Source organism: Peromyscus maniculatus, chromosome 5, assembly GCF_049852395.1.
Source record: "Peromyscus maniculatus bairdii isolate BWxNUB_F1_BW_parent chromosome 5, HU_Pman_BW_mat_3.1, whole genome shotgun sequence".
Taxonomy (NCBI): domain Eukaryota; kingdom Metazoa; phylum Chordata; class Mammalia; order Rodentia; family Cricetidae; genus Peromyscus; species Peromyscus maniculatus.
The window spans coordinates 138,705,857-138,727,949 of NC_134856.1; the positions used below are offsets into that span (position 1 = coordinate 138,705,857).

The window sequence follows — 22,093 nt, forward strand, 5'->3', positions numbered from 1 at the left end:
GTCCCCCACACTGGTGGACTCTGCTCAGGTGACCCTGACTGATCACGGTCAGAATCTATTTATCCCTACTCTGTGCTTCCACTGCAGCCCTCCTCCAAATGCATGGCCATTTTTAGGAAGGCACCAGGCACTTCCTCTGGGGTCTCCTGCCAGACATCACCCAGACTGATGACCCCTGACCTGAGCTCCCCTAACCTGAAAAGCTTCTTTGGGGCACCCACGCTGATCATATTTACTGGGTGCCAGGCTGGATATCAAACTGTAATGAGTGAAGGAAGTACTTGACTAGGTGATTGACAGACCTAGTCAGACAGATCATACTCAAGTGCTCAGATCCTTCCACATCTGAGGCTCAAGAACGAATCGGTAATTGTGCATCTTGTGACAAAGCTTTCCACCCTTCTCGTGTTCTTTATAAGAAGGCTGGGTCAGTTTTGGGGATCACATCATAGGTATAATAAACCCCATGAGCTCTGGCACACAGACAAGGCTCTCCAGGCCCAGGAAGGCAGAAGCCTGTCCAACTGCACAAGGTTACAGAGGAACGGTAGTTAGGAATGGAGGCCAAGCTCCAAAGCTGCAGTGCCAGGGCCTGCCCAACAGACTCCATTGCCTCCTGTGTGCACGGTGACTGTGTAAAAAGGACACTGCACAGGTCCCCATCAATCGCATGCTACATAATAAGATGAGGGTCTTAACAAGCAAAACGCTTTGATTTGGGCTTGGAGTGGGGTCCAGCAGTTTTTGAAGTATCCATCTCCCTTCTGTGCAAATGGAGAAAAAAAGGAATCCATTCTACTCTCCAAGCAGAGGGCTGAACCAGCCATACTGATGGACTTTTTTAAATTCTGCTGACATATTTTAACTCTGTTGGGAATTCATCTAAGCCAAAGCTGGTTCATTACAGCTCAACAAAATCAACATATCCAGGGGCTATTGTCCTACCCAGAAGGTGGAATTGTAGTAGATCCCCTCCCTTGAATTAAAAACTACATCAAATTTTGTAAGTTTTGATCAGCATGACTTTAGAATGGACTGGACCTTCTGAGGAGGCTCTTACATGATGACAGGAAGCCATAGTGCCCATGACTGCCGAGTGAGTTTTACTGCCCTCTTGACTCCGTTATCCCACCCAAATGGGGGAAACACAACCTTGAATGGTTTTTACTCCTGGGTTCTGGGGACAAAGGTCCTGGGAAGCTGTCCCAGAGCATTCTATGCACATTTGTCCCAGCACTGTGTGTGTGTGGACAGGGAGCCCGCACAAGTACACCTAACCGAATAGTCTAGAAATCCGAGCCATCCCCTTGGCCCTTGTGAGCAAAACAGCCACTTTCACAAATGTCCATCCAGATGGAATCACACATCTGTGCTTTCCTGCAGATGTGAAAGTGAAGGGTGTGACTGGGACCACAAAGTAATGGCACAGCCAAGATCTAACCAGGAACCCTTCACCCAGTCCTCTGCAAGGTCTCACAGGACTCTGGGGCAAGAAACCAGCTCCAGCTTGGGCCTTTCTTCCTGCTTACACTAAATGTTTCTTCCTACCCTGGTGGTTAAAAGGCCCATTTATTTCTACTGGTTTTATTGACGTTATATTCATACCTCATTGGTTAACCTGTAATTTTAAAATAAGAGCATTATGTTTTGAATGTTTCATTTTTCCTTCCTCTAGGAGAAAACATATACAGAGGCATGCTCTCAGAACTTAACACCCAGAAATGCAAAGGGGAAACTTTCTATCCGTGATAGGCAACCTTAAGTTAAGAAAGGCCATGGTGTTTGCCAGAGTTGGCCATTTTGATACTGGCATAGCTGCATTTGTCTTAGTTATGGTTACTATTGCTGTGATAAGGCACATGACCACAAAGAACTTGGGAGGGAAAGGGTTCATTTCAGCCTTCAGTTCCATTATGGTCCATCATCCAGGGACATCAGGGCAGAAACTCTAACCTGGCAGGAACCAGGAGGCAGGAGCTGACGCAGAGGCCATGGAAGGCTGTTTACTGGCTTGCTCCTTATGGCTTACTTGGCTTACTCTCTTATACAACCCAGGACCACCAGCCCAGGGATGGCACCTACCCACAATGGGCTGGGCCCTCCCTCATCAATCACTAATTAAGAAAATGTACCACAGGCTTGCCACAGGCCAGTCTGGTGGGAACATTTTCTCAATTGAGGTTCCCTTTTCCAAAATGACTCAGCTTGTGTCAAGTTGACATAAAACTAGCCAGTACAACATCCCATCCTGGCTCCCCTCTGGGAGACACTTCTCTGCAGGGCTAAAGTCTTGACAGGAAAGTCATTGTATGCCTGTGGAAGTTGTTAAGAAAAAGTACCCCAACACCAAAACAAAGAGAGACAACGTAGCCATCCATCAACAGGGGAGAACTGGAGTGAAATGCGGCACCTGCAGGAACATTACATTGTAAAGGAATCGCTAAATCTACAGCTACAAAAACAAAATGTCAAACAGTATGCTGAGGGCTGTAAGCAGCCTAGAGAAAGAGAGACTGATTGCTACTGTGAAATATATGATTTAATGTAACACCTTGTGCACATGTTCAGATGACATGGAAAGAAAAGACAAGTAACAGTCCTATCACCTTTAGGGAAATGAAAATGGGAGACAGGACCAAGAAAGGTTCCCCTGGATGCAAATATTGCAAATCTGGTGGTTTGTTTCTCTCAGGCAAGCAAACAGGCAAAGTCAGACAAGGAGGAAAGACCAAACTTGAACCTTCAAAGCCGAGAGATGGAATTAAACCCAAGAACACCAATATTTGAATTAATAATGTTCTCTTCCCTGCCAGGATTGAGTTGCAACATTTAGAAATCAATACTCCAATTAAAAAAATAGTTATTTCATTGTCAAAGTCAAGACATAAAAGAATTGGAGAAAGAAGAATGGATTTATCTGGAGTGAGGAGTACAGTGTGGTAGGGTGCAGGGGAATCAGAAGTGTTGAGTTAGAGAGAACATCTTCCTGAAGTTGTGTGGTGATGGAGAAGTGAAGCCCATTCCTCTAAATGTGAAGCAGTCAGGGGGAAACCATTCTGTTGCCTCCCACGAAGCAGGCCAGCTGCCTCTGAGCTATAGCAGTTCCCAGGCTCAGAGGTGAGTGAAGCTTTAAAAGTTGTTTTTCAAGGCCCAATGAATGCAAATCAGAGGTTCTGTGGAGGTGGGTGTTAAATTCCACACCAAGAAGAGAGCCCCAGAGACTTGGCATCTCTAGCTGGTCCAGAGTGTAAAAACTTCCAGACTCATCTAAGTGGGAAAGTTCCAACAACTTTAATCAGTGAGCCATCTTGTCCCCATGCCTCTTTCAGCCCAGCGATACAGCATGCTGTGGCACTCCACAGGGCCCTGGGACCCAAAAGGCAGCTGGAGCATGGGAAGAACCTCTCCTCTTAATTGTAAAATTTCTCCTCCAATGGTTCTGTGATGTGTCAGGATTTGAGCTTGTTGGGATGTTTGGATAACGGGTGAAGTCAAAGTCTCAGGGCTCGCTTCTTTCCTGCCATTTGAGTTAACAGCATGTGGATGGGGTTCCTGACTCCCGTCAAATCTGGAGATCTATTCCTGCATGTTCCTCCTGTGCTCTGAAATCACCTGCTGAGGGCGAGCCCCTGCTGGGCTGCTGGATAAGAAGGATGCACTCACTGCAGAAGGAGCATCATCCTCAAAGCCAGTGACTGTGTGCTGTCCCTGAAACACCCACCTCTTTCTCTCTAAAGGAGCCCACTTGCCTCTGGCAGGTCCCCTGATGAATCTCTCGGCCATTCCTCCTAACACAGATTGTTTCATCACCTGGGACTTCGTACCCACATAAACTGCCAGGCTCATTCCTGGGACCCACAACTACAGGAGAGATCTAAATCCATCCATGCTCCATCACTTGGAGACATCTTCAAGTCATCAGAATCACATCCTAAACATTCCAGTGTGATCAGGTAATTACACACACACACACACACACACACACACACACACACCCATGCAACAACAACCCACCAGCTATTCCATAAACAATATTGTAAACAAACTTCAGCGTTCTTTTTCTAATAGGACAGTTGGGAACCTTTGAAATAACTCATTAGAATTTGCTTCACAGCTTTTTCATCCCAAATTCTGTGGACTCCAAAGCCACACTTTTACTTTTGTAATGACACTGTTGTAGTTCCATGAATTGTCTCTTTCTTTCTCCTCTGGACTCTGTGGACAACTGTCCTCATCAAGCTCATTTCATCAGGTGGAAAAGAGGAGGAGACACTCTTGACAGCGCTCTGGAGGTGAGTGACATCAGCAAGATCAACTGTGCAGCAACAGGGAGCCTGAGCCACAGACTGGGTGGGGCCAAGCTGAGGCTGAAGAAAGTCACAGCAGATGATGGAGCCATTTGTGTAAACATGTACCAGCTTATGAGTGTCCTGATAAGCCAAACCTCACCCTGCTCCTACCCATGGCATGTCCCCATCAATCAGTGCTCACACACTCCATACCCATGTGACTGGGCATGTCCCACAAGAGAGGCCCTCCTTAGTTCTGTCCCTATGATCAATATTAAACATTTGACAGCTTTTATGAACTCTGAGTGTGGTTTTCAAAAAGTTCTTTCTGTGTCAAGTAAATGTTTCCCTGATATAAACCTTCTTTTGATATCCCTCCCTCCCTCTTTCTCCCCCTACAACCCTGCCCCCCCCCCGTGTGTGTGTTTGTGTGTGTGTGTGTGTGTGTGTGTGTGTGTGTGTGTATCCATATGTATGTGCCACAGTGGGCATGTGAGGTCAAAAGGCAGCCTCCATGTTGGTTCTTGCAGTCCTCTTTCCTTGAGGCCATTTCTTCTTCGCCCTGTGTGCACCGGCTAGCTGGCCCGTCAGCCTCTCAGGATTCTCCTGCCCCCACCTTCCTTTAGGAGCACAGGGACTGTAGGTTTGCTACTGCACCTCTGGATTCTGGGGATCCAGACTCAGGCCCCCCACTTTCATACAGCAGGCACTATATCCACTGGGCCATCTCCCTAACCTTGTATTTAATCCTTCCTCAGATCAGGAAAGTGTCTGGTTAATTTTTATCAATTCAACACAAACTAAAGTTGCCTGGGAAGATGGATTCTCACTGAGGAATTGCCCCCATCAGATTGGCCTTTGGGCATGTCTGTGGGGGCATTTTCTTGATTAATGATTCCCATGGAAGGCCCCGCCCACTGTGGGTGGTACTGTTACTGGACTGGTGGTCCTGGGCTGTATAAAAAGCAGACTGAGCAAGCTGGGAGCATCCAGCCAGTAAGCAGCACTCTTCCATGGTCTCTGCATCAGCTCCTGCCTCCAGGATCCTGCTTGAGCTCCTGTTCTGGCGTCCTTCAATGATGGACTGTGATGTGGAAGTGTAAGCCAAATAAATCCTTTCCTCCCCATGCTGCTTTTGGTCACGGTGTTTATCACAGCAATAAAAGAATAGAAAGGGCTTCATGTTTCTGACCATTTCTGTGGAGTTCAGTAACTCCTGTGTTCCAAAGGATGAGGTGCCCGATGTCATCTGTGCCTGTGGCTTTTATTTCACCATGTGGTGTCAGTACCATCAGTGACTATCCATTTCTATTAAGCAGTGTACAGTGTAATTGATGGCATCTGCTGGAGCTAATATTGTAAGTGAAGGTTGTTCTCTACTTATGGCTCTCCCATGGCTGTGTATATAAATGACCACAGCAGCCACACGGAGGTACCAAGCAGGACATTCAGCTGTACCCTTAAGCATCGGGAGGTTTGGGGAGAGGGTTCATTTCAGCAGACCTAATTTTTCAAGCACAGAACAGGCCAGAGCTCCCCATGCAGAACAGTGGCAAAATGCTTCTCAAGAGTCTTTTCCTAAGTAGGTTTAAATGCCATGTTTCCCTTGGGACTCAAAATCCCTGCGTGACCATCAAAACAAGAGGAGCAATCATTTATCTATCCAGATGGCAAACAGTACTTGCCTTCATACATTCTCTTCTCTCATGTGCACTAATAAAAGCAAATGTGTCTTCCCCTCATGGAACTTTCATTTGTCTGAATGCCCTGGGAGGGGGTAAATCTAGCTCCTCGGATGACAAGAGTCTACATATGCATCTTAGCCCAGAGCAGCAGCTCAGGGTACCTCACAGCAGAGCTGGTATCACGATCGAGAGCCTGAAGCAGATGTCTTCAGACAAACTCGCCCATCACACACAAACAGGGGATGTATCACTCTGCATCATGAGTATCCTTCATAAACGAAGGTTTAGCCTTCTAAGAACACTTGGTTAAGGAAATGCTTAACATACATGACTAACACCTTCATACATGCTACTGTCAACTGCTGGGGTGATTTGATGATTGTGAGAATTGTAAAGGAACAAGGCCCTGGCAGGCTAACACATGCGTATCCCAGGCAAAGCCTCCAAAGGAAAGCTTTCTGCACACACCCTCCTCCTTCCTTGGTACACACAGACCCACAAACCCCTTGCCACAGTCCTCTACACAGCCACACACCCTACGCTGCACACACCTGCGCTGTGGTCATCGACACAGCCCACTGAAATCATGACCACTCCTTCTCCTCGATCCTCACTCTGGGCGGCTCCGGTGGACACTAACCATGGTCCATTTGCTCTGCACTAGGTTTCTTTCCGGCTTGGTGTTTGTGCACAGTGAGAGCTCCATAAATTGTCAAGGTGAGCAGATGAATGGATGGATGGATGAAGGCATGTGGGAATGGACAAAGGAGATGTTGTACTGCTTTAAGGTTTGGGATAAACACACGTGAAAATTTCAACATCAGTTTTCCTGATGAGGAAAAGAGTCCAGAGGAAGAGATTGAACTGAAAGCCAAGAGTCAGAATTGTGAGCCATGGAAAACATGTATGGTAGATGGTGTCTCCTCTGCGTTGCAAGCTTAACAGGACACGCATATCCACAACATAACTTAGTGTCATTATGGCAGTGATGTCTGTACCAAGAGCTGTCACTCATGGGACAGCAGGAACAGGACAGTAATTCAGATTAGGCCCTCGCTGTGTGCTAGTAACTCACACAAGGACATAATGACTTACATCTGCCCCATGGTAACAGTGCCGTGTCTCCCAGGACCAGTGGGAAGGACTCGAGGGGACAACCACCTATCCATGAGTGACACTGCGACAGCTTCTATTTAGAAACCATGAAGGATGGTATTTGGCCAGATGGTGCAGGGGGTAATTCACTTCCCACCAGGCCTGATGAGCTGAGGGTGATACTGAAGCCCGCATGGGCGAAGGAGGGATCCAACTCCTGAAGACTGTCTCTGACCTTCACACATGTATATGCGTGTGAACACACACACACACACACACACACACACACACACACACACACAAAATAAGAAAATTGTTTTTTAAAATAAAAATCATAAAGGGATGCATTTAACAAATGATTTCAAGTATCCTTGAAAATCTCCCAGAATTATTCTTTTTTCCCCCTCATTGAATGGGAGGATATCTTTCAGCATATTATACTCTATCAATAAAACTTCAGGGTATAACCAGCCCCACAATTCACAAGCTTGATAATCATTTTACTTTTTTAAAAAAAACAAAACTAATCAATAATTTCACCAGCTGATTCGAGTTATAAAAATTGTTTAAATCTGTCTAGAAATAACCTCAGACAAATACCCAATTTGATAAAATAATTTCTACCACCCCACTCAGTTGAGGGCCCAAAGTCAATAAAATAAGAATGCTAGGTAGCTTGAGAGAGAGAGAATCAGCTGCGTGCAAGGAAGGCAGAGTGAGCGGGCATTTCCCATGGTGTGCGCGGCTAGAAATGATGCATCCTTTTACCTTGGTCGAAGGGCTTGTTGGGATTCCAGTTTCTGAAGTAGTCATCCTAGGAAAGAAAAGTAGAAACAAAGGTCAGATGTCAGAGGCCTCTCCCTGCATAAAAGCTGCCTTGTCCCTTTTCCAAAACACAAAGGAGAACCCTCACAGCTTACAAATCTTTCCCCAAACAAGCATTAGAATGCAATAAAAAAAAAAAAAGTCAATTTACTTCTGCAATCCTCGCCTTTCAAATTGTGCGTAGTAAACACTGGGAGTTATAAAAAACATCTCAGCCCGATATGGAAACAGCTCTGCTCATCTTAGTTTGACATGTAAGCCCAGCCATCTCCTAAGTGTGAGGTGTATCTGCTATCAATTATATTGTAGGTGATGCCTGGGTGCTCTCACTTAGGATTAAGCCCCTGTGTTTGTAACAGCTGATAATTTAACTGTCAGCATTTCTTTTACATGGAGACATATATCTTGTGGTGCACATTTGCAGTTTCCCAACACTTAGGGAGCCTAAATCCAGAGGGCCATTCAAAAGTTAGAACACCCCTGGGCTGTATGTTTAGCTTAATGTCTTTTGTTTTAGGGATGGAGGGGGATGGGAAGCCAAGTCTTTTCTGCTCCCATCACAGCCATGTGGTTCTTGCACGCAGTCTGCACCAAGCATGTGCCAAGGTGGGTCCTTCATTACTCAGTTCTTCAGGGTTCTATTAACCTCTCCTTACTGCTAGCAACCCTCTCCCTTCTAAACAAACACCACTGGCCTCGCCCTCCCCAGCACACCCACAGCATGCCAGCAGGAAAGGCGAGACTGTTCTGCATCATGCCACACCACCTCCAGGGCATTTGGCCCTTTTCAGCTGATGGCCAGTTTGTTAGCTTTGTGATTTGGGGCAGGTACTCCACACATCACAGATACCTTCAAAAGGCTGTCTGAAACAAGCCCCCGATTTCCCTTCTGGATACGTTAATTTACATCCAAGTGTACAATTAGTTTAAATTACCATCCCCACTGTCCCATGCTGCAGTTCATCTCCCACACAATCTCCTGTGGATTTCATCAGCCTCCTCCTTGTTCAATCACCTGACTTTATTAGATCCTTGTTGAGGTCACCCAAGCCCTCAGACAGATCTTAGGAAACTGGATTTAGAGTTAAATCAGAACATATTGCTTCATGGCTAGTGATTCCATTTTGCAGAGTGTGAATAAACATGAACAGCCTCCCCTGGATCCCAGAGACTCAGCACTAAGCTATTTTTAACTCCAAGGAACTGGTCCGCTTTGCTCCAGCTTTAATTTTACGGCACAACTGTTGTGTTCACCTGAATTGCATTGAGATCTATCCCATGAGCCATCACTAAGAAAGTCTAGAACAATCTATCTGCAACATCCCCCCTTCCACTTATTGTTTTAAAGACAATCCAAATTTGGGGCATTGTGCTATCTAAAAACTAATAGCCAGTGCTAAGTGGTCTTAAGTAAAGGGTGGGAGTTGGTGGAATATTTAGTACTCAATGTTTTTGTCTGGTGCTCAATATCCTCTTAGCCTTAGACAATCCTGTTACCAGAAGAGTCTATTGTTCATGAGAGCAAGGCAAGAGATAACCCCAAAGGGTTGGTCTCATCACCAGAGGACAAAGATAACAAACTATTCAGACTGCCAACCAATGTACTCTTCTCATGCAGAGTGGATGGCAGCAAGTCCAAGGGCAGTGTGGAGCTTCTGAAATCTTTTCACTTGAACATGCTGTTCTAATCCAGGGGAGCTCTAGAAGGTGAGGATGTGCGTCCGAGGGAAGGGCCGGAGCCTAAGGTAAGTTCCTTTACTTTAATTTCACACATTACATTCTCTTTGATATCCCAGAAAGGTTTGAACAGGTCCCAAGAACAGCATATTCCCTAATGATTCAGAACACTTGAGAACCTGGATGGAATTTGAAGCATTCTTCCGGACCTTGTCTCTTTGCAGGTTAACTCTAATTGCTATTTTTACATTTTTCTTTTGGGAGGAAAGCACGGTTTTAAATATAAAGCCTCTAAAAGCTGATATCTGCCTTAGAATATTTAAAATCCACTGCAAATGTAATAATACTTCCTAATTAGTGCAAATGTGAAAGCACACCTTGAACGAAAACTCATTATGCAAAGTAAGTCCTTCAAACAGCCCCTTGCCCAGGGAGGCCGAGTGGGATGAGGAATCCCGCCCTGCATCTGATCATTTTTTCCCCCACTAGAGGAAAGTAGATCACCAAAACACAGGCCAAGGAGCTGGCAGCTCACAAAGCTTTGAGTATTATGAATTTTACTGTAGCTAGTGGAAAACCTTCCACCAGAGGCTAAGATCATGAGCACTGGGAAGTACTCGATGCAACAAAGGTCATTGGGGAAATGGGCAAGGGCCAGCAGGGAGGGGATTTCTAGCTGTCACATCTACTGCCAGGGTCAGAGTGTGAGGCGTCAGGGCATGAGGGATCACTATTCTAACATGTACAAGTGGCCCCAGAGAAGCCCACACCCGCTCAGCTGCTTCAGCTGCTTCAGTCTGGGAGAGATTTTGATGAGGTAGAATCAGCGAGGCACAAAAAGCCAGGGATGAAGAACGCCATCTAGAGACTTCACCTGGGAATCTGCTCCTCCTCAAGTCCCACCTAACTAACCACTGGCATCCTTGAGAGACTTAAGGACAGCTATCTATGGGCTCAAACTGTCACTCCACCGATACCAGGGCTGCTCTCTTCTCTAAGGCTCAAGACACAGCTTGTAGAAGCCAGGCTTTTATTTTCTGTCTAAATGAAACACAGGTGCTGCTGTCCTTTGTAGCGTTCTCATCCAGCAGCAGGGTGCCTGGTCCCACACCAGCTTGATGCTGAGGTGTGTGACAATACATTCCTGCTAGCAGAACCTCAGAGGCCAGCTGCAAGGGCAGCAGAGACCTGGACCTGAGAGCCCTTACCTCTGACCATTTTCCTAGCCCAAGTAAGTTGATATCTATTCAAATTCAGATAGGGTTGGAGGCTACTGGATAGATGGGAGCTTGCTAGGTGAGTCTGTCTGGTTTGGCCTCTTGACGAGAAATGTGGTCATCGAATGATGGAATTCTTGCAAGGACCCAGAAACAGTTAATTTTCAGACATAACCTAACTGGTTATACCACAGCCCCCAAACAGCTGACACAATTTGGCCGCAATATTCTCCAGGGGTTTCCCTTTGAGGAGGCTTCTACTTCAGCTACAGAGACTTAGAGTAAACATCTAAATATAGTCATTTATTAAATTCAATAACTCTCATTAATGTATTGCTCAGACTGAACAGCATGGATGGCAGAGTGGCTCCCTATCTGTATTTAATAGTCTACCCTGCAGGGCCTAAGAGTGTCAGCTTCTGGACAGGGAGGCACACAGCCTTGCTTTGGAGTCCAGCCAATTCTTAGGAAGAAAGGCAAATTCTATTTTACTGTGCTAGTCCACAAGTGACCTGCCCAACTCTCCTTAGATGAGACTCTCCAAGACTCTACCAGTCTAAACAGAGGCTCAAGCATGAGTTTACGGACTGATGGCTGAAATCACGAAACATTTCAGGACTGTAAGTACTCTAAAGAGTCAGCCTGACAGAAAGTAAATCGATGGTTGTATGTCTAAGGCGGAGGAAGGGAAGAATGGCTGGTGCTCACAGCAAAGAACCAAAGACTGGTTAGTATTGTAGTACCATGTTATCATGTCAACTGAGACAAAAATCCTATCTCAACATTCATCTCATTTGCTAAATATCCCCAGAAACACAGCACTGGATGCTATAAAATGAATAGCTGCTGATAGCTGGTCCAAAGGAATTAACTGAATTTTTAACTGCATTAGAGATACTCTGTTCTGATCAGCATCTGTGAAAAGAAAATTTGTACATATACATACACACACACCCATGTGCATGCATACATATGCACCACACATATCTGCATACAAATATATATAAAGTTGTAAACACATGCATGTGTGTATTTTTATATCATATTATAACATATAATAACAAATGTGTGTATTCTCACAAGTCATTTTGTGTATGATGAGACACATAAACACAGTCATCTCTCTGTACCTTACATGCCACTTTTACAGATTCAACCTGGTATCAGAAGCCTTTGAAAAACACCTGCATTTGCACTGAACACAGTCGATTTCCTTATAATGATTCACCAAACCATGCGGTCTAATGATTGCATAGCATTCACACTATATTAATTATCATGTGTAATCCAGGGGTGATGTAAACTACAGGGAGGACATGAGCAGGTTCTATGCAAACACTGTGCACTTGATTTCAGAGATGTGAACATTTGGGTTCTTGGGGTCCTGAAGCAGGTCCTGCACAAGTGACTACATGTGACAAGATCATTGCAGTCTGCTAAAGGAAGCTTGGAGTCTGCCTAACATGAAATGAGGCCAAACCTCTGTGGACTCTGGGTGATCAAGTCACCGTGGACAGGCTTGTCCTATAGCACAATTGAACATGATCTCTCTTCCCTTATACCAGAGCCCCCAAATGGCTGACACAATTTAGCCCCAATATTCTCCAGGGGTTTCCCTTTCAGGAGGCTCCTACTTCAGCTAAAACCAACTCCAGGGAAAAGCTGGGGGCAGAGCCAAGCAAAGGCACCCAAGTGCTGTGGCTCTGAATATGAAGATGAGGGGTAATTTATTACATACAACAGCTTCAGATGCCACAGATCAAAGACACTGAGTGCACATGAAACAGATAATTTCTCCCTCATACATATTTTAGCTAAACTGTTTGAACCCTGCAGATCCATCTGAAGATTACCTGAGACAATACAAATTGCCAGTCTGGAAAATAAATGAGAGCCTCATTTATCCTGACCAGGGGTGAACAAGAAAGCCGTGAGCAGAGGAAGCAAGCTACAGAGAGGTCACCACAGTCACTGTGAGGTCATCTGTGGGGCCACTGTCAGTCAACAGAGAGAAGTGTGTCTCTCTGTTGTCGGGAAGCAGTGTTTCTGTATCAGTAGCATCCCAGATGGAGGCTAACTCCGCCAAGCACAAACCCGTGAAAAGACCCACTAAAGACCGGAGTCAAACTTTCTGAAGGTGACTCAACACACACTCGTTCACCTCTCTTCCGTGACATTTGACAGAGTGGAGTAGTGCGGAGGTAGGTTGTTGGGTAGGAGGTTTCCCTAAACTGGTTAAAAGAAGTTCCAGACCAGGCTCCTGTAAGGCCATCTACTGTATAATAGGACATTTTCCTGTGACCAATTCTTATACAGTGCAAATGCTTGCTAGTCAACCTACTATATGATGCAAAGCAGTTCATCTTTTGGGAAATGTCATGGCCTCCTATCCAGCCACCTCACCCCTGAGCTGTGTCCCTTCACATCTCTAAACCAGTAACATGCTCTCTCTCTGTGAATCTGTTCTGCCAAGCCTGCCCCATCCATCCTGCCTCATCCTGGTGAGGAACCCTGAATAAAATGGTCCAACTGACCCCCAAGTCCAGACTGGGAAGTGACTTGAAGCCCCTAAACATCACTCGTGGGACTTTGGTTGACCAGGGACAGGAGCTGTGTGCTGTATGTTGCTGTAGTGCATTTCAATGTGTATGTATGATCCTGCCACCCCCCCACAAATACACACATGCTTGAGCCTAGGTGATGTTTGAGCCGCATATTCCCTTAGGTATCACTCCACAGTGCATGATAAATTCTTGATGAATTGCTTCAAATACGAGAGAGCTGATCTAGCTTTAAGAGCACAGCAGCCCCTGAGAAATCCCCATAACTATTATTGGTGTGTGTAAGCACAGGTGGGTGGATGTTTGTACACACACTCTAAATCACTTTCACCCTGAATAGAGCTATTCTTTGATAAATTGGTCTGACATTTGGTGTAAAGTCCTGCAGGCTTTAGACAGAATGATTTAGAAAATAACAATGTGGGTTTCTCCGCTCTTTCAATAAATAACCCACCAGTAAAATACAGATAATAACTGACAATCGTACTTGTAGTGTAACTAATGAGAAAAAATAACACAGTCAATGGACTGCTTATATACATTTGATAAATTACATCCCTCACATATACCCATGAGAAACAAGCATTGTATATTCCCGGTTGGCTGAATGCAAACAAATATTTACCATGGAGATTAAAGATCTGAGATACAATTTACATTTTATTTTGCAACTATTTTGATACTATGTCTACATAGGGTTTGAAAGCAAAACCTACCTCAACTTCCTGAGTCCGAAAGCATAATGAATGGGAAAAAATAAAAGAATCACATCAAACAAGAAGGAATGTACACATTTTTGATAAATGCATCAAAATTTCAAAACATTATAAAGGTCATAGCCAGTTATTTTAAGCCACCTACCATCATTCCTTTACTAAGGTCCATCACCCACAGAGCCCACGAGAAAGGACTTAGGTAAAAAGGTAATGACTTGCGGGGGGGGGGGGGGGGGGGGGTCATGTCTCAGCTATCTGTGCATGCTGCAGGAGAGCTACCAAAACTCTGATGAAACCCAGACACTCATCCACCGTTCCCATCCACAAGAATGTCAAATGACTCACTGCAACATCAGCCCAATCAATAAACGTTCCAAGACAACAACAAAAAGACAACAACAAAGGCCAAGAATAATAGAGCTTCTGTATTTCTGCAAAAGCATCATTTGCCCTGAAGCTCCAAAATAGCTGGCGGGGACTTCAAACATTGGGCAGCCATGGAAATATGTGAGATGAGTAGGACTGACTCATCTTCCTCCCTGCCCCCACCACCCCTACTCTCTCGCACCCCTGCTTCCCTGCCAGTTAGAGTTGTAACTGCTGCGATGAGCTCTCCTTTCTCTGGGACTTACTGTCTCTATGGAGCCATCCAAATTGGGGTGGTAAGGTGTGTTATTGACCCAAACAGAAAAGGCAAGTCTGTGGTTCCTTCTCTGAACTGTATTCTGTATCTTCTTGTATTCTTCTGCTGACACAAATGCTGAAAGGATGCTACGTATACATTCATACTGAACCGTGGGGCAAGACCCATGCCACCCATGCCCTTGTCCTCACCAGCAAAGCCGCCAGCCTGTCTGAGCTAATGAAAGGCAGTCTTGTCGATATCTAGGGAGGAGAGAAATCAGTTCCATGGACTCAAAGGCAGCAGGAGCTAGGGCAGGCTTTGAAGGGGGTGTGGGTTTGAGTTCCTGCTCCAGCACTTCTTAGCTGAGTGGCCTTCTCTGAGCCATGTTCCTTATCCACTGGTACCTACCTTAAAGATGCTCTTAGAGCCTGACAATGATCTCAATGCCCAGCACAGCTGGCTTTCAGAAATAAGTGACAGGCAAGTGCTCTCGTGCCCATTTCTAGAGCTTTACATCAGTGAGGTTCCCCAGGAACACAGAGGGAATCAACAGGCTCTGTGGAAGTGGTATGTTTAAAATTTCTATGATGTGATTTCGGTATATTTGAGTTTTACCAATGAGACACACGTGAAAAGTGACCCAGCTGTACCAGAAAACAATTACAAAGTATTTTCAATCTTGGCTATTTTACTAGTCTCTGGTATGAAGAAACTAATTCAATGTGACTTGGAAACTTGAGTTGCAGGTCTGCTTCTAAAGACCACACGCCCACTCTACAGTTCAGTGACCCTCATCTAGACAACACAGCCTATCTAGCAGAGAGAGGCGATCTTATGAGACTAGACTGCTCCCTGCTTCACAGTGTACAAACACTAAGGTGAGTCCCTGAACCCACACGTAAATGTTTCAATGATGACTCACTGTATCCTAACACAGAGACTGGGCTCCAAAAGGCAAAATTTCTATGTAATCAGTCATTTGCATAAAGAAAGCAGATGAAGGATCCCTGAAAGTGTCTGTGCCGCTGGCACACCAAACAAAGCCCTTGCTGTCTCAAAGCATTAAAATTTCATTCCCCAGAAATCACAAATGATAACTGGCCTGAGACCCAGTTTTGTCCAGGTATTATGGATTCCAAGTTAATTGTGTCCCACTATGTTTCTGATAGCCCCCCACTCCTGGCCCTCCATGAGCATGCTTCCGTTTAACAACAGGACACCGTGCGTATGCTGAAGGACGGCTTGGCACTTGGCGGGAGCACTTGTTGCTCTTACAGGATTGTTCCCCAGCTCCCACATGACCGGTCTTAGTCTGCAACTCCAGGTGCAGCCCTCTTCTGGCCACCGCTAGTACTACATGCACATGGTGCATACACATTCGTTCAGGCCAATGCTCACGCATATAAAATAAAAATAAATTTAAAAAAAGAAAGAAAGAAAAGGGTACTATCTATATGCCATCACTCATTCCTTCCTCCCCACTAGTCTTCTCTGGATTATATTAATTCCAGGAGAAAGTCGCTGTCCCTGGCTAAGTACTGGAGCAGCCAAAGGACTCTCTAATCACTGATTCCTATCCTACTCTGGAGATGCTGACTAAGGGGCCTGGAGCGTGGTGTTCATCATGATGGCATCCAGCATGGGATTTTAAAGAGCATCCTAGGTGACTGTAATTTAGCCCTCAATGGGGCAAAGGAAGTAGACCATACACTAACTCAGACCAAGCGACAGGTGACCGAGGGAATGTCAGAGCCACTATGTATAGCATGCATACCAGTCACAGAACACTAGAGGTCCTCTGCTCAGCTCTAGGGCCTCCCACATGCACAGCATGGCCCCTGGGGTACTCTCAGCTGGGTATACAGAACCTCTGACCACCCACTCACTCAGGCAAGAATCCAGCTGAAGCTGGGGGCTTGGTGGAAGAACGCTTGCCTAGGGTATATGAGGCCATGAGTTAAAGCCCGGTCCTCAGAATAAAAAAACCCGGGTTATCTGGCTTCACTTCCTTTACTCGGCGGTAGCAATCCCATGCTTCAGACTCACAACCGTGGCTCCCTCTTCTGCGTCAGTTCTCTGCATCCACACCACCACTTCCTCCATCCAGGACAGTTTTCCCCGCATCACCACATGCCCCGCCCGGCCTCCTGGCCTCCCACAAGCGCTGCCAGCTCTTCTCCACACTGCTCCAATCCGGAGTGGCTAGTCCACTAACCAGGCTCCTAGGGCCCGGCCCCTGCAGGCTTTCGCCAGCTCACTCCAGTCACACTCCAGCCCCCTTCCAGCCCGGAATGAATGTTTTTGGTTTTATCTTTTATTGAAACAGTACAAAATCTGCTTGACTTCTGAAACGCTGCCCATGCTGTCCACTCAACACCTGAAGCACACTTCCCCATCCTCCCTAGGCTACCAGGCCCTCACTCCCTCAAACTGGCCCGCATGCTGCCTGTCCTGGAAGCCCATGCTCTTCCAGGCCCTGTGCTACCTGACTGGTTTGCAGGCCGCACTGCAGCAGCTGGCTGCTCTTCTGTAGTTCTGCCACAGAAGCTGCCCGGGGCTGGGCTGGGTGGCTTCACCGTGGGACCTTAGTGCCAACATGGCGCTTGTGTTTAACACACATATGGATCAGCAGAGCCGGAATGAGTACACAATGATCCCACCTCTGCCTGATTTCCTGGATGCTGCAACATCTCCCCACCCCACCCCCCACACACATAATTTTCTACTTGGATTCAAGGCCATGAGGAACTGGAGTAGAGAAAAATGAAATGGGCACCTCCCTTTGGTGACCCCAGCTGGGGCAGACATGGGACCCGGGAAGCAGAACAATGACACGGGGAACTTGGGAGGATGGGTCAAGGTGTGCAGCACTGGGGTGCTCAGTAGCATCCTTACCTCACAGCTAGTACCCCCATATCATCTCGGAACAAGCAGACTTTACAACCCATAGACACGTTCCCCATATATTTGAACACTTGTCTTTAGTTGATGGTTCCACTCAGGAAGAGCATGGGCCCTTTAGGAACTGGAGACTTGATAGAGGAAGTATGTCACTGGAGTGGCGGGTGGGGGGGTTTGAGGGTTTGTAGACTGGCCCCACTTCCCACCTCCTGTGTCTTTCTATATCTTTATCTCTATCATCCCTAGCTCTAGCTTTCTCTAGCTCTATATATCTCTATCTCTATCATCTCTACATCATTTCTATCATCTATCTCTATCTCTCTTTATTCTATCTCTGTATTTGTCTATCATTTCTCGATTTCTATCTCATCATCATCTCTCTTTATCTATCATCTATCTATCTATCCATCCATCTTTCTATCTATCCATCTAACTAACTAACTAACTAACTAACTAACTAACTCTCACTATCTCTCCTGCGAGTGGATGAAATGTTGTCATTAAGCTTCCCCACCAGGATGGATTCTCTCCTTGTGGAACCATAAGCCAAAATAAACAAATCCTTTCTTCTTTACATTACTTTGGTTGTGGTTATTTTTATCATAGCAACAGAAGATCTAATGAATGGTTTTAGAGTCAAGGCTTGGACCAAAATGAAGTGTACATCTTTAAATAAAAATTTTAAACAGAAGCTAATAGTGATAATGATGACACCAGTAACGGCCACCATGTGTGAGTGGTCCAGTGATGACCTGGCCAGATGCTGTTTTATCTGGCCCTTACAATAACTGTCTGAGACAGGTACAATAAACAGTCCTGTATCTCAGGTACAGACACTGCAGTTTGGAATGAGCTATTACTATCTTAGGTCACATAGCTAGTGAGAAGGAGAAATATGACTTGAACTCAGTGTTGACTTGACTTGACCATGTTCTCACCACAATACAGCCTCCTTCAGTGGCACCATGTAAGGAATGTAGAGACTGAAGACCCTAGAGAGGACCATGGATGGGCATGCATGCTCTGTGAAGACAGGAGACAGGAAGGGATGGGAGATGAGCATGACGATGACCAGAAGCTTCCTGCCAGTAAAGTGGGAAAACAGAAATCTATGCCTCACTAGGTCTTTGAGGGACCAGACAGCAACTCAAGCTGTGAATCCAGCCCCAGTAAGGTGGGCAGCAAGCCCCACCTTCCTGAACCTTACCTACCCAAGTTTAACCTTCCTGGGCACAATGATGGCCTCTGGGGCCAAGAAGCACAGCTACAAGAGCCAGCAAGGATGAGGTCACAGAAGTGTCCTGCACCTGCGAGCCCTGAACTGCTGCTGTCACCTGCCTGCCATCAGCCTTCTCAGAAGCCCCAATCAAAATGGTGCAGCCCAGACATCAAAATGCTGACCAAAAGCTGTGGCACTTTGACTCAACTCTCCCCTCTGGAAAGCCACAGCCACAGTGTCTCTGAAATGTCTACCTGCCACCCGGCTCATTCGACTACAGCTCCCTCCAGCCCTCTGCTGCCCTTGCCGCTTCCACAGACAGTCTAGGAGTGGTAGCATTAAAGACGCTCTTCAACGGGTCCCTAAAGTGTCCACTTCCTACTGTCACCTGCCAATGACACTGTCCCGAGGAGCACTGGAGCAGCAGAGTCAACAAAGCCCCCAAATAGATCCCATCAAAGTCTTTTGTCCATTCCATGTTAGTGCCACAGCCAGGATCAGCCATTTCCTCTGTGAAATATGCAATGTCTGCAGCGATATTGTTTCCATCATGAGGTAGCTTTCCTCTGTGAAATATGTAATGTCTGCAGCAATATGATTTCTATCATGAGGTGGTCAGAGTAAACAAGCCTGCCAAAAAATGGCCTCATATTCCTGAGCCAAAGTTTACCTCCACAATTACCAACAAGTTTCCATGAGGGAGAGAATGCACCCACCACTAAACCAGGGTTCACCAAGTGAGGGTAAGAATCTGCTAAGGATGATTAAATATTGTTTTCAGAATCCACAGAGCTGCCAACAAAACCTGAGTCACAGAAACCTGTCACCCAAAAGCATCAGTGCTGCCCACCAGCAGAGGAAAGATGCTGATAGACTCAGAAAGCTTAGGGACATGACCAGAGGCATATCACCCGGACTCCACAGCTAAGAATATTCTCATCTGGCCCACTACAGAGAACAGAAGGATTTCTGTCATGAGGACAAGGCGGAGACCAGAGAGCCCTAAGAGAATCTTTCTCATACCATACAACAATGCACACGAGTTCCCTGGTAGGAATGCAGCCCCAGTATCTACATACTAGGCTGGTCCATCTCTGTCTAGCAGTCCCATTTTCCCCAGCTGGACTGCTACGGCTGGCCATGCTGGATTTAGCAGACAGCACTGAAGAGCCACCAGGGAAGCAGCCCAAGCAACTACTGTCTTCCAAACATGCTCAGCCCTGTGTGTTATGGAGTCTAGGGAGCCCAATGAGAGCCCAGGGGCCAGTGAAAAGGTTCATTCTAAATGCACCATTATCATGTTGTTTGTCTGCCCTGACACTGGGCCAGAAAACAGATGTGAGGAACAGCTAACCCATAGCTTTATGAAGCCTGTGGTGTACCAAGAGGAGAGAGAGCCAGAAATGTAAGGATGCCTTACAAATGTAATGTACCTGACAAATGTAGCCATTAAAGAAAAATAGCTATAACAACTATGAGGATGAGGCCCCTGATTATTATCACACACGCACATACGCACATGCACATGTACACACATGCACACCCCAGAGAAGCAAGGCAACTTCTACTGAGAAAGATGCAACCACCGGATCTTGAAGGTTAAGGAAGATTCTGGAAGCAGAGTATGGGGACAGGGCTTGCACATAGTGTGGAGCTAGCCCAAGTTCATGGGCACAGTCTTTGCTGTGGATGTCCTCAGCTTAGGAGAGTCAGGAAAAAGCCAATGGCTCCAGAACCCGGAGGCAGTGACAGCAGAAGCACTGGCCAGGTCTCCTCAGTGTCCTCTGCACCTGCAGCCTGCTCCTGCCAAAGGACCAGGAAGCTCTGCAGCGGCTGCAGACACTGGGGAGGAACAATACACAGGATGAACACTACCCTCAGGGCTTCAGTGGCACGGCAGAGCACAGACTTGGTGCCTAGGAAGCACACAGACCCACCACCTGCCACCCCAGGGCGAGCATTCCAGTCCTCAACCTTTCTGGTCCAATAGCAAAAGTCCCCATGCCACCTGTTAAGAACATGTGTGAGTCATTATGAGCCATGATGGCGGCCAACTATCTGCCACTGCTCCCCTCAAGAGGCACACTGCCAGCCAGCTGCACCTTCTCTGCATTAAGTAATGAAGCATCTACCCCTCTAAAGGGCAGCGCCCCAAGAGTAAGTGACACACCAATATGACCATGCTCTGGAATCAAAACCCTGGGGGTCCTGCCTCCAAGCCTCAGACCAGGACAACAATGAATGCCCTGGTGTCGTCACTCAGACTGTGCCTGCAGAGGACAGGGCAAAGGAAGGGTGTACAGCCTGGCATCTGAGGCCCCCATCTTTTAAATTCAAAACCCTCCATGTTTTCAATTCAGACCCTCAAGCGAGATCATTTATGTGCTAACACAGACACACCAGTAAGGACATGGTTTCTTGTGGAGGGGCACTCAGCCATCAAAGCCATGGGATGATTTCATGCTTTTTTTTATTCATTTATTATTGGAAAACTGACAATCCAAGTCTCTGCTGTCTCAGAGTCTAAATTTGTCAAATAAGAAACCAAATATGCCCCAAATCTCTGTGTACATAAAATGGAGCATTTTTTCACAGGGTGCCAAGGGCTGGAGCATGCATAAGAACTTACGCTGAACCAGAGCAATAGCCGCTATTGCTTGGATCTTTATTTTTCCACTCACATTTTAAGGCACTAGTGTGAATACAAGGAATTACTGTATCTGAGATCCCTCAAGTCCCTTTCTTAGTAAATAACTCAAGAACCTTAAGAAATAACTCAGCTGGTTTGTCCCCATGATGGCCAGAACTATGAAGACATAAACTACAGACAAACTCCCAAGAGCAAATCACTCACCATGTTGCCCTCTCCTGCAAGGAGAACAATGGAGGAATGAAGCCGAAACTAAGACTCAAGAGAGAGAGCCAAGGGTGTAATAGTAGCTAACTACTTCCTCTCCACTTTAAATGCACCCCCCCCACACACACACACCAGTGCTCACAGCTCTCAGCATGCAAAGGGACAGGGCAGCCAGGTCCACTAACATGCTGGAGGCCAGGATGTGGTGATATTTTATTCACGCACCCCAATAAAGCTTATCTGAGGATCAGAGGGAAAAGTCAGCTACTATTGTGGTGATGTATTGTGTCCCCCAATAAAATCTATCTGAGGATCAGAGGAAAAAGCCACTATAAGTAAACATAGAAGTCAGACAATGGTAGCACACGCCTTTAATCCTATCACTTGGGAGGCAGGGATCTGTCTGGATCTCTGTGAGTTCAAGGC

General features: G+C 46.2%; 1 protein-coding gene across 2 annotated transcripts in view; it reads right to left on the reverse strand.

Moving 5' to 3' along the window:
- Spock1 (SPARC (osteonectin), cwcv and kazal like domains proteoglycan 1) overlaps nucleotides 1-22,093 on the reverse strand; it is a 494,127-nt gene that overhangs the window by 265,349 nt on the left and 206,685 nt on the right. For both annotated transcript variants that reach the window (XM_006976754.4, XM_076573439.1), the window contains exon 3: nucleotides 7,838-7,883. In XM_006976754.4, coding sequence (XP_006976816.1) covers nucleotides 7,838-7,883 — 46 coding nt within the window. The remainder of the gene's footprint in view (nucleotides 1-7,837; nucleotides 7,884-22,093) is intronic.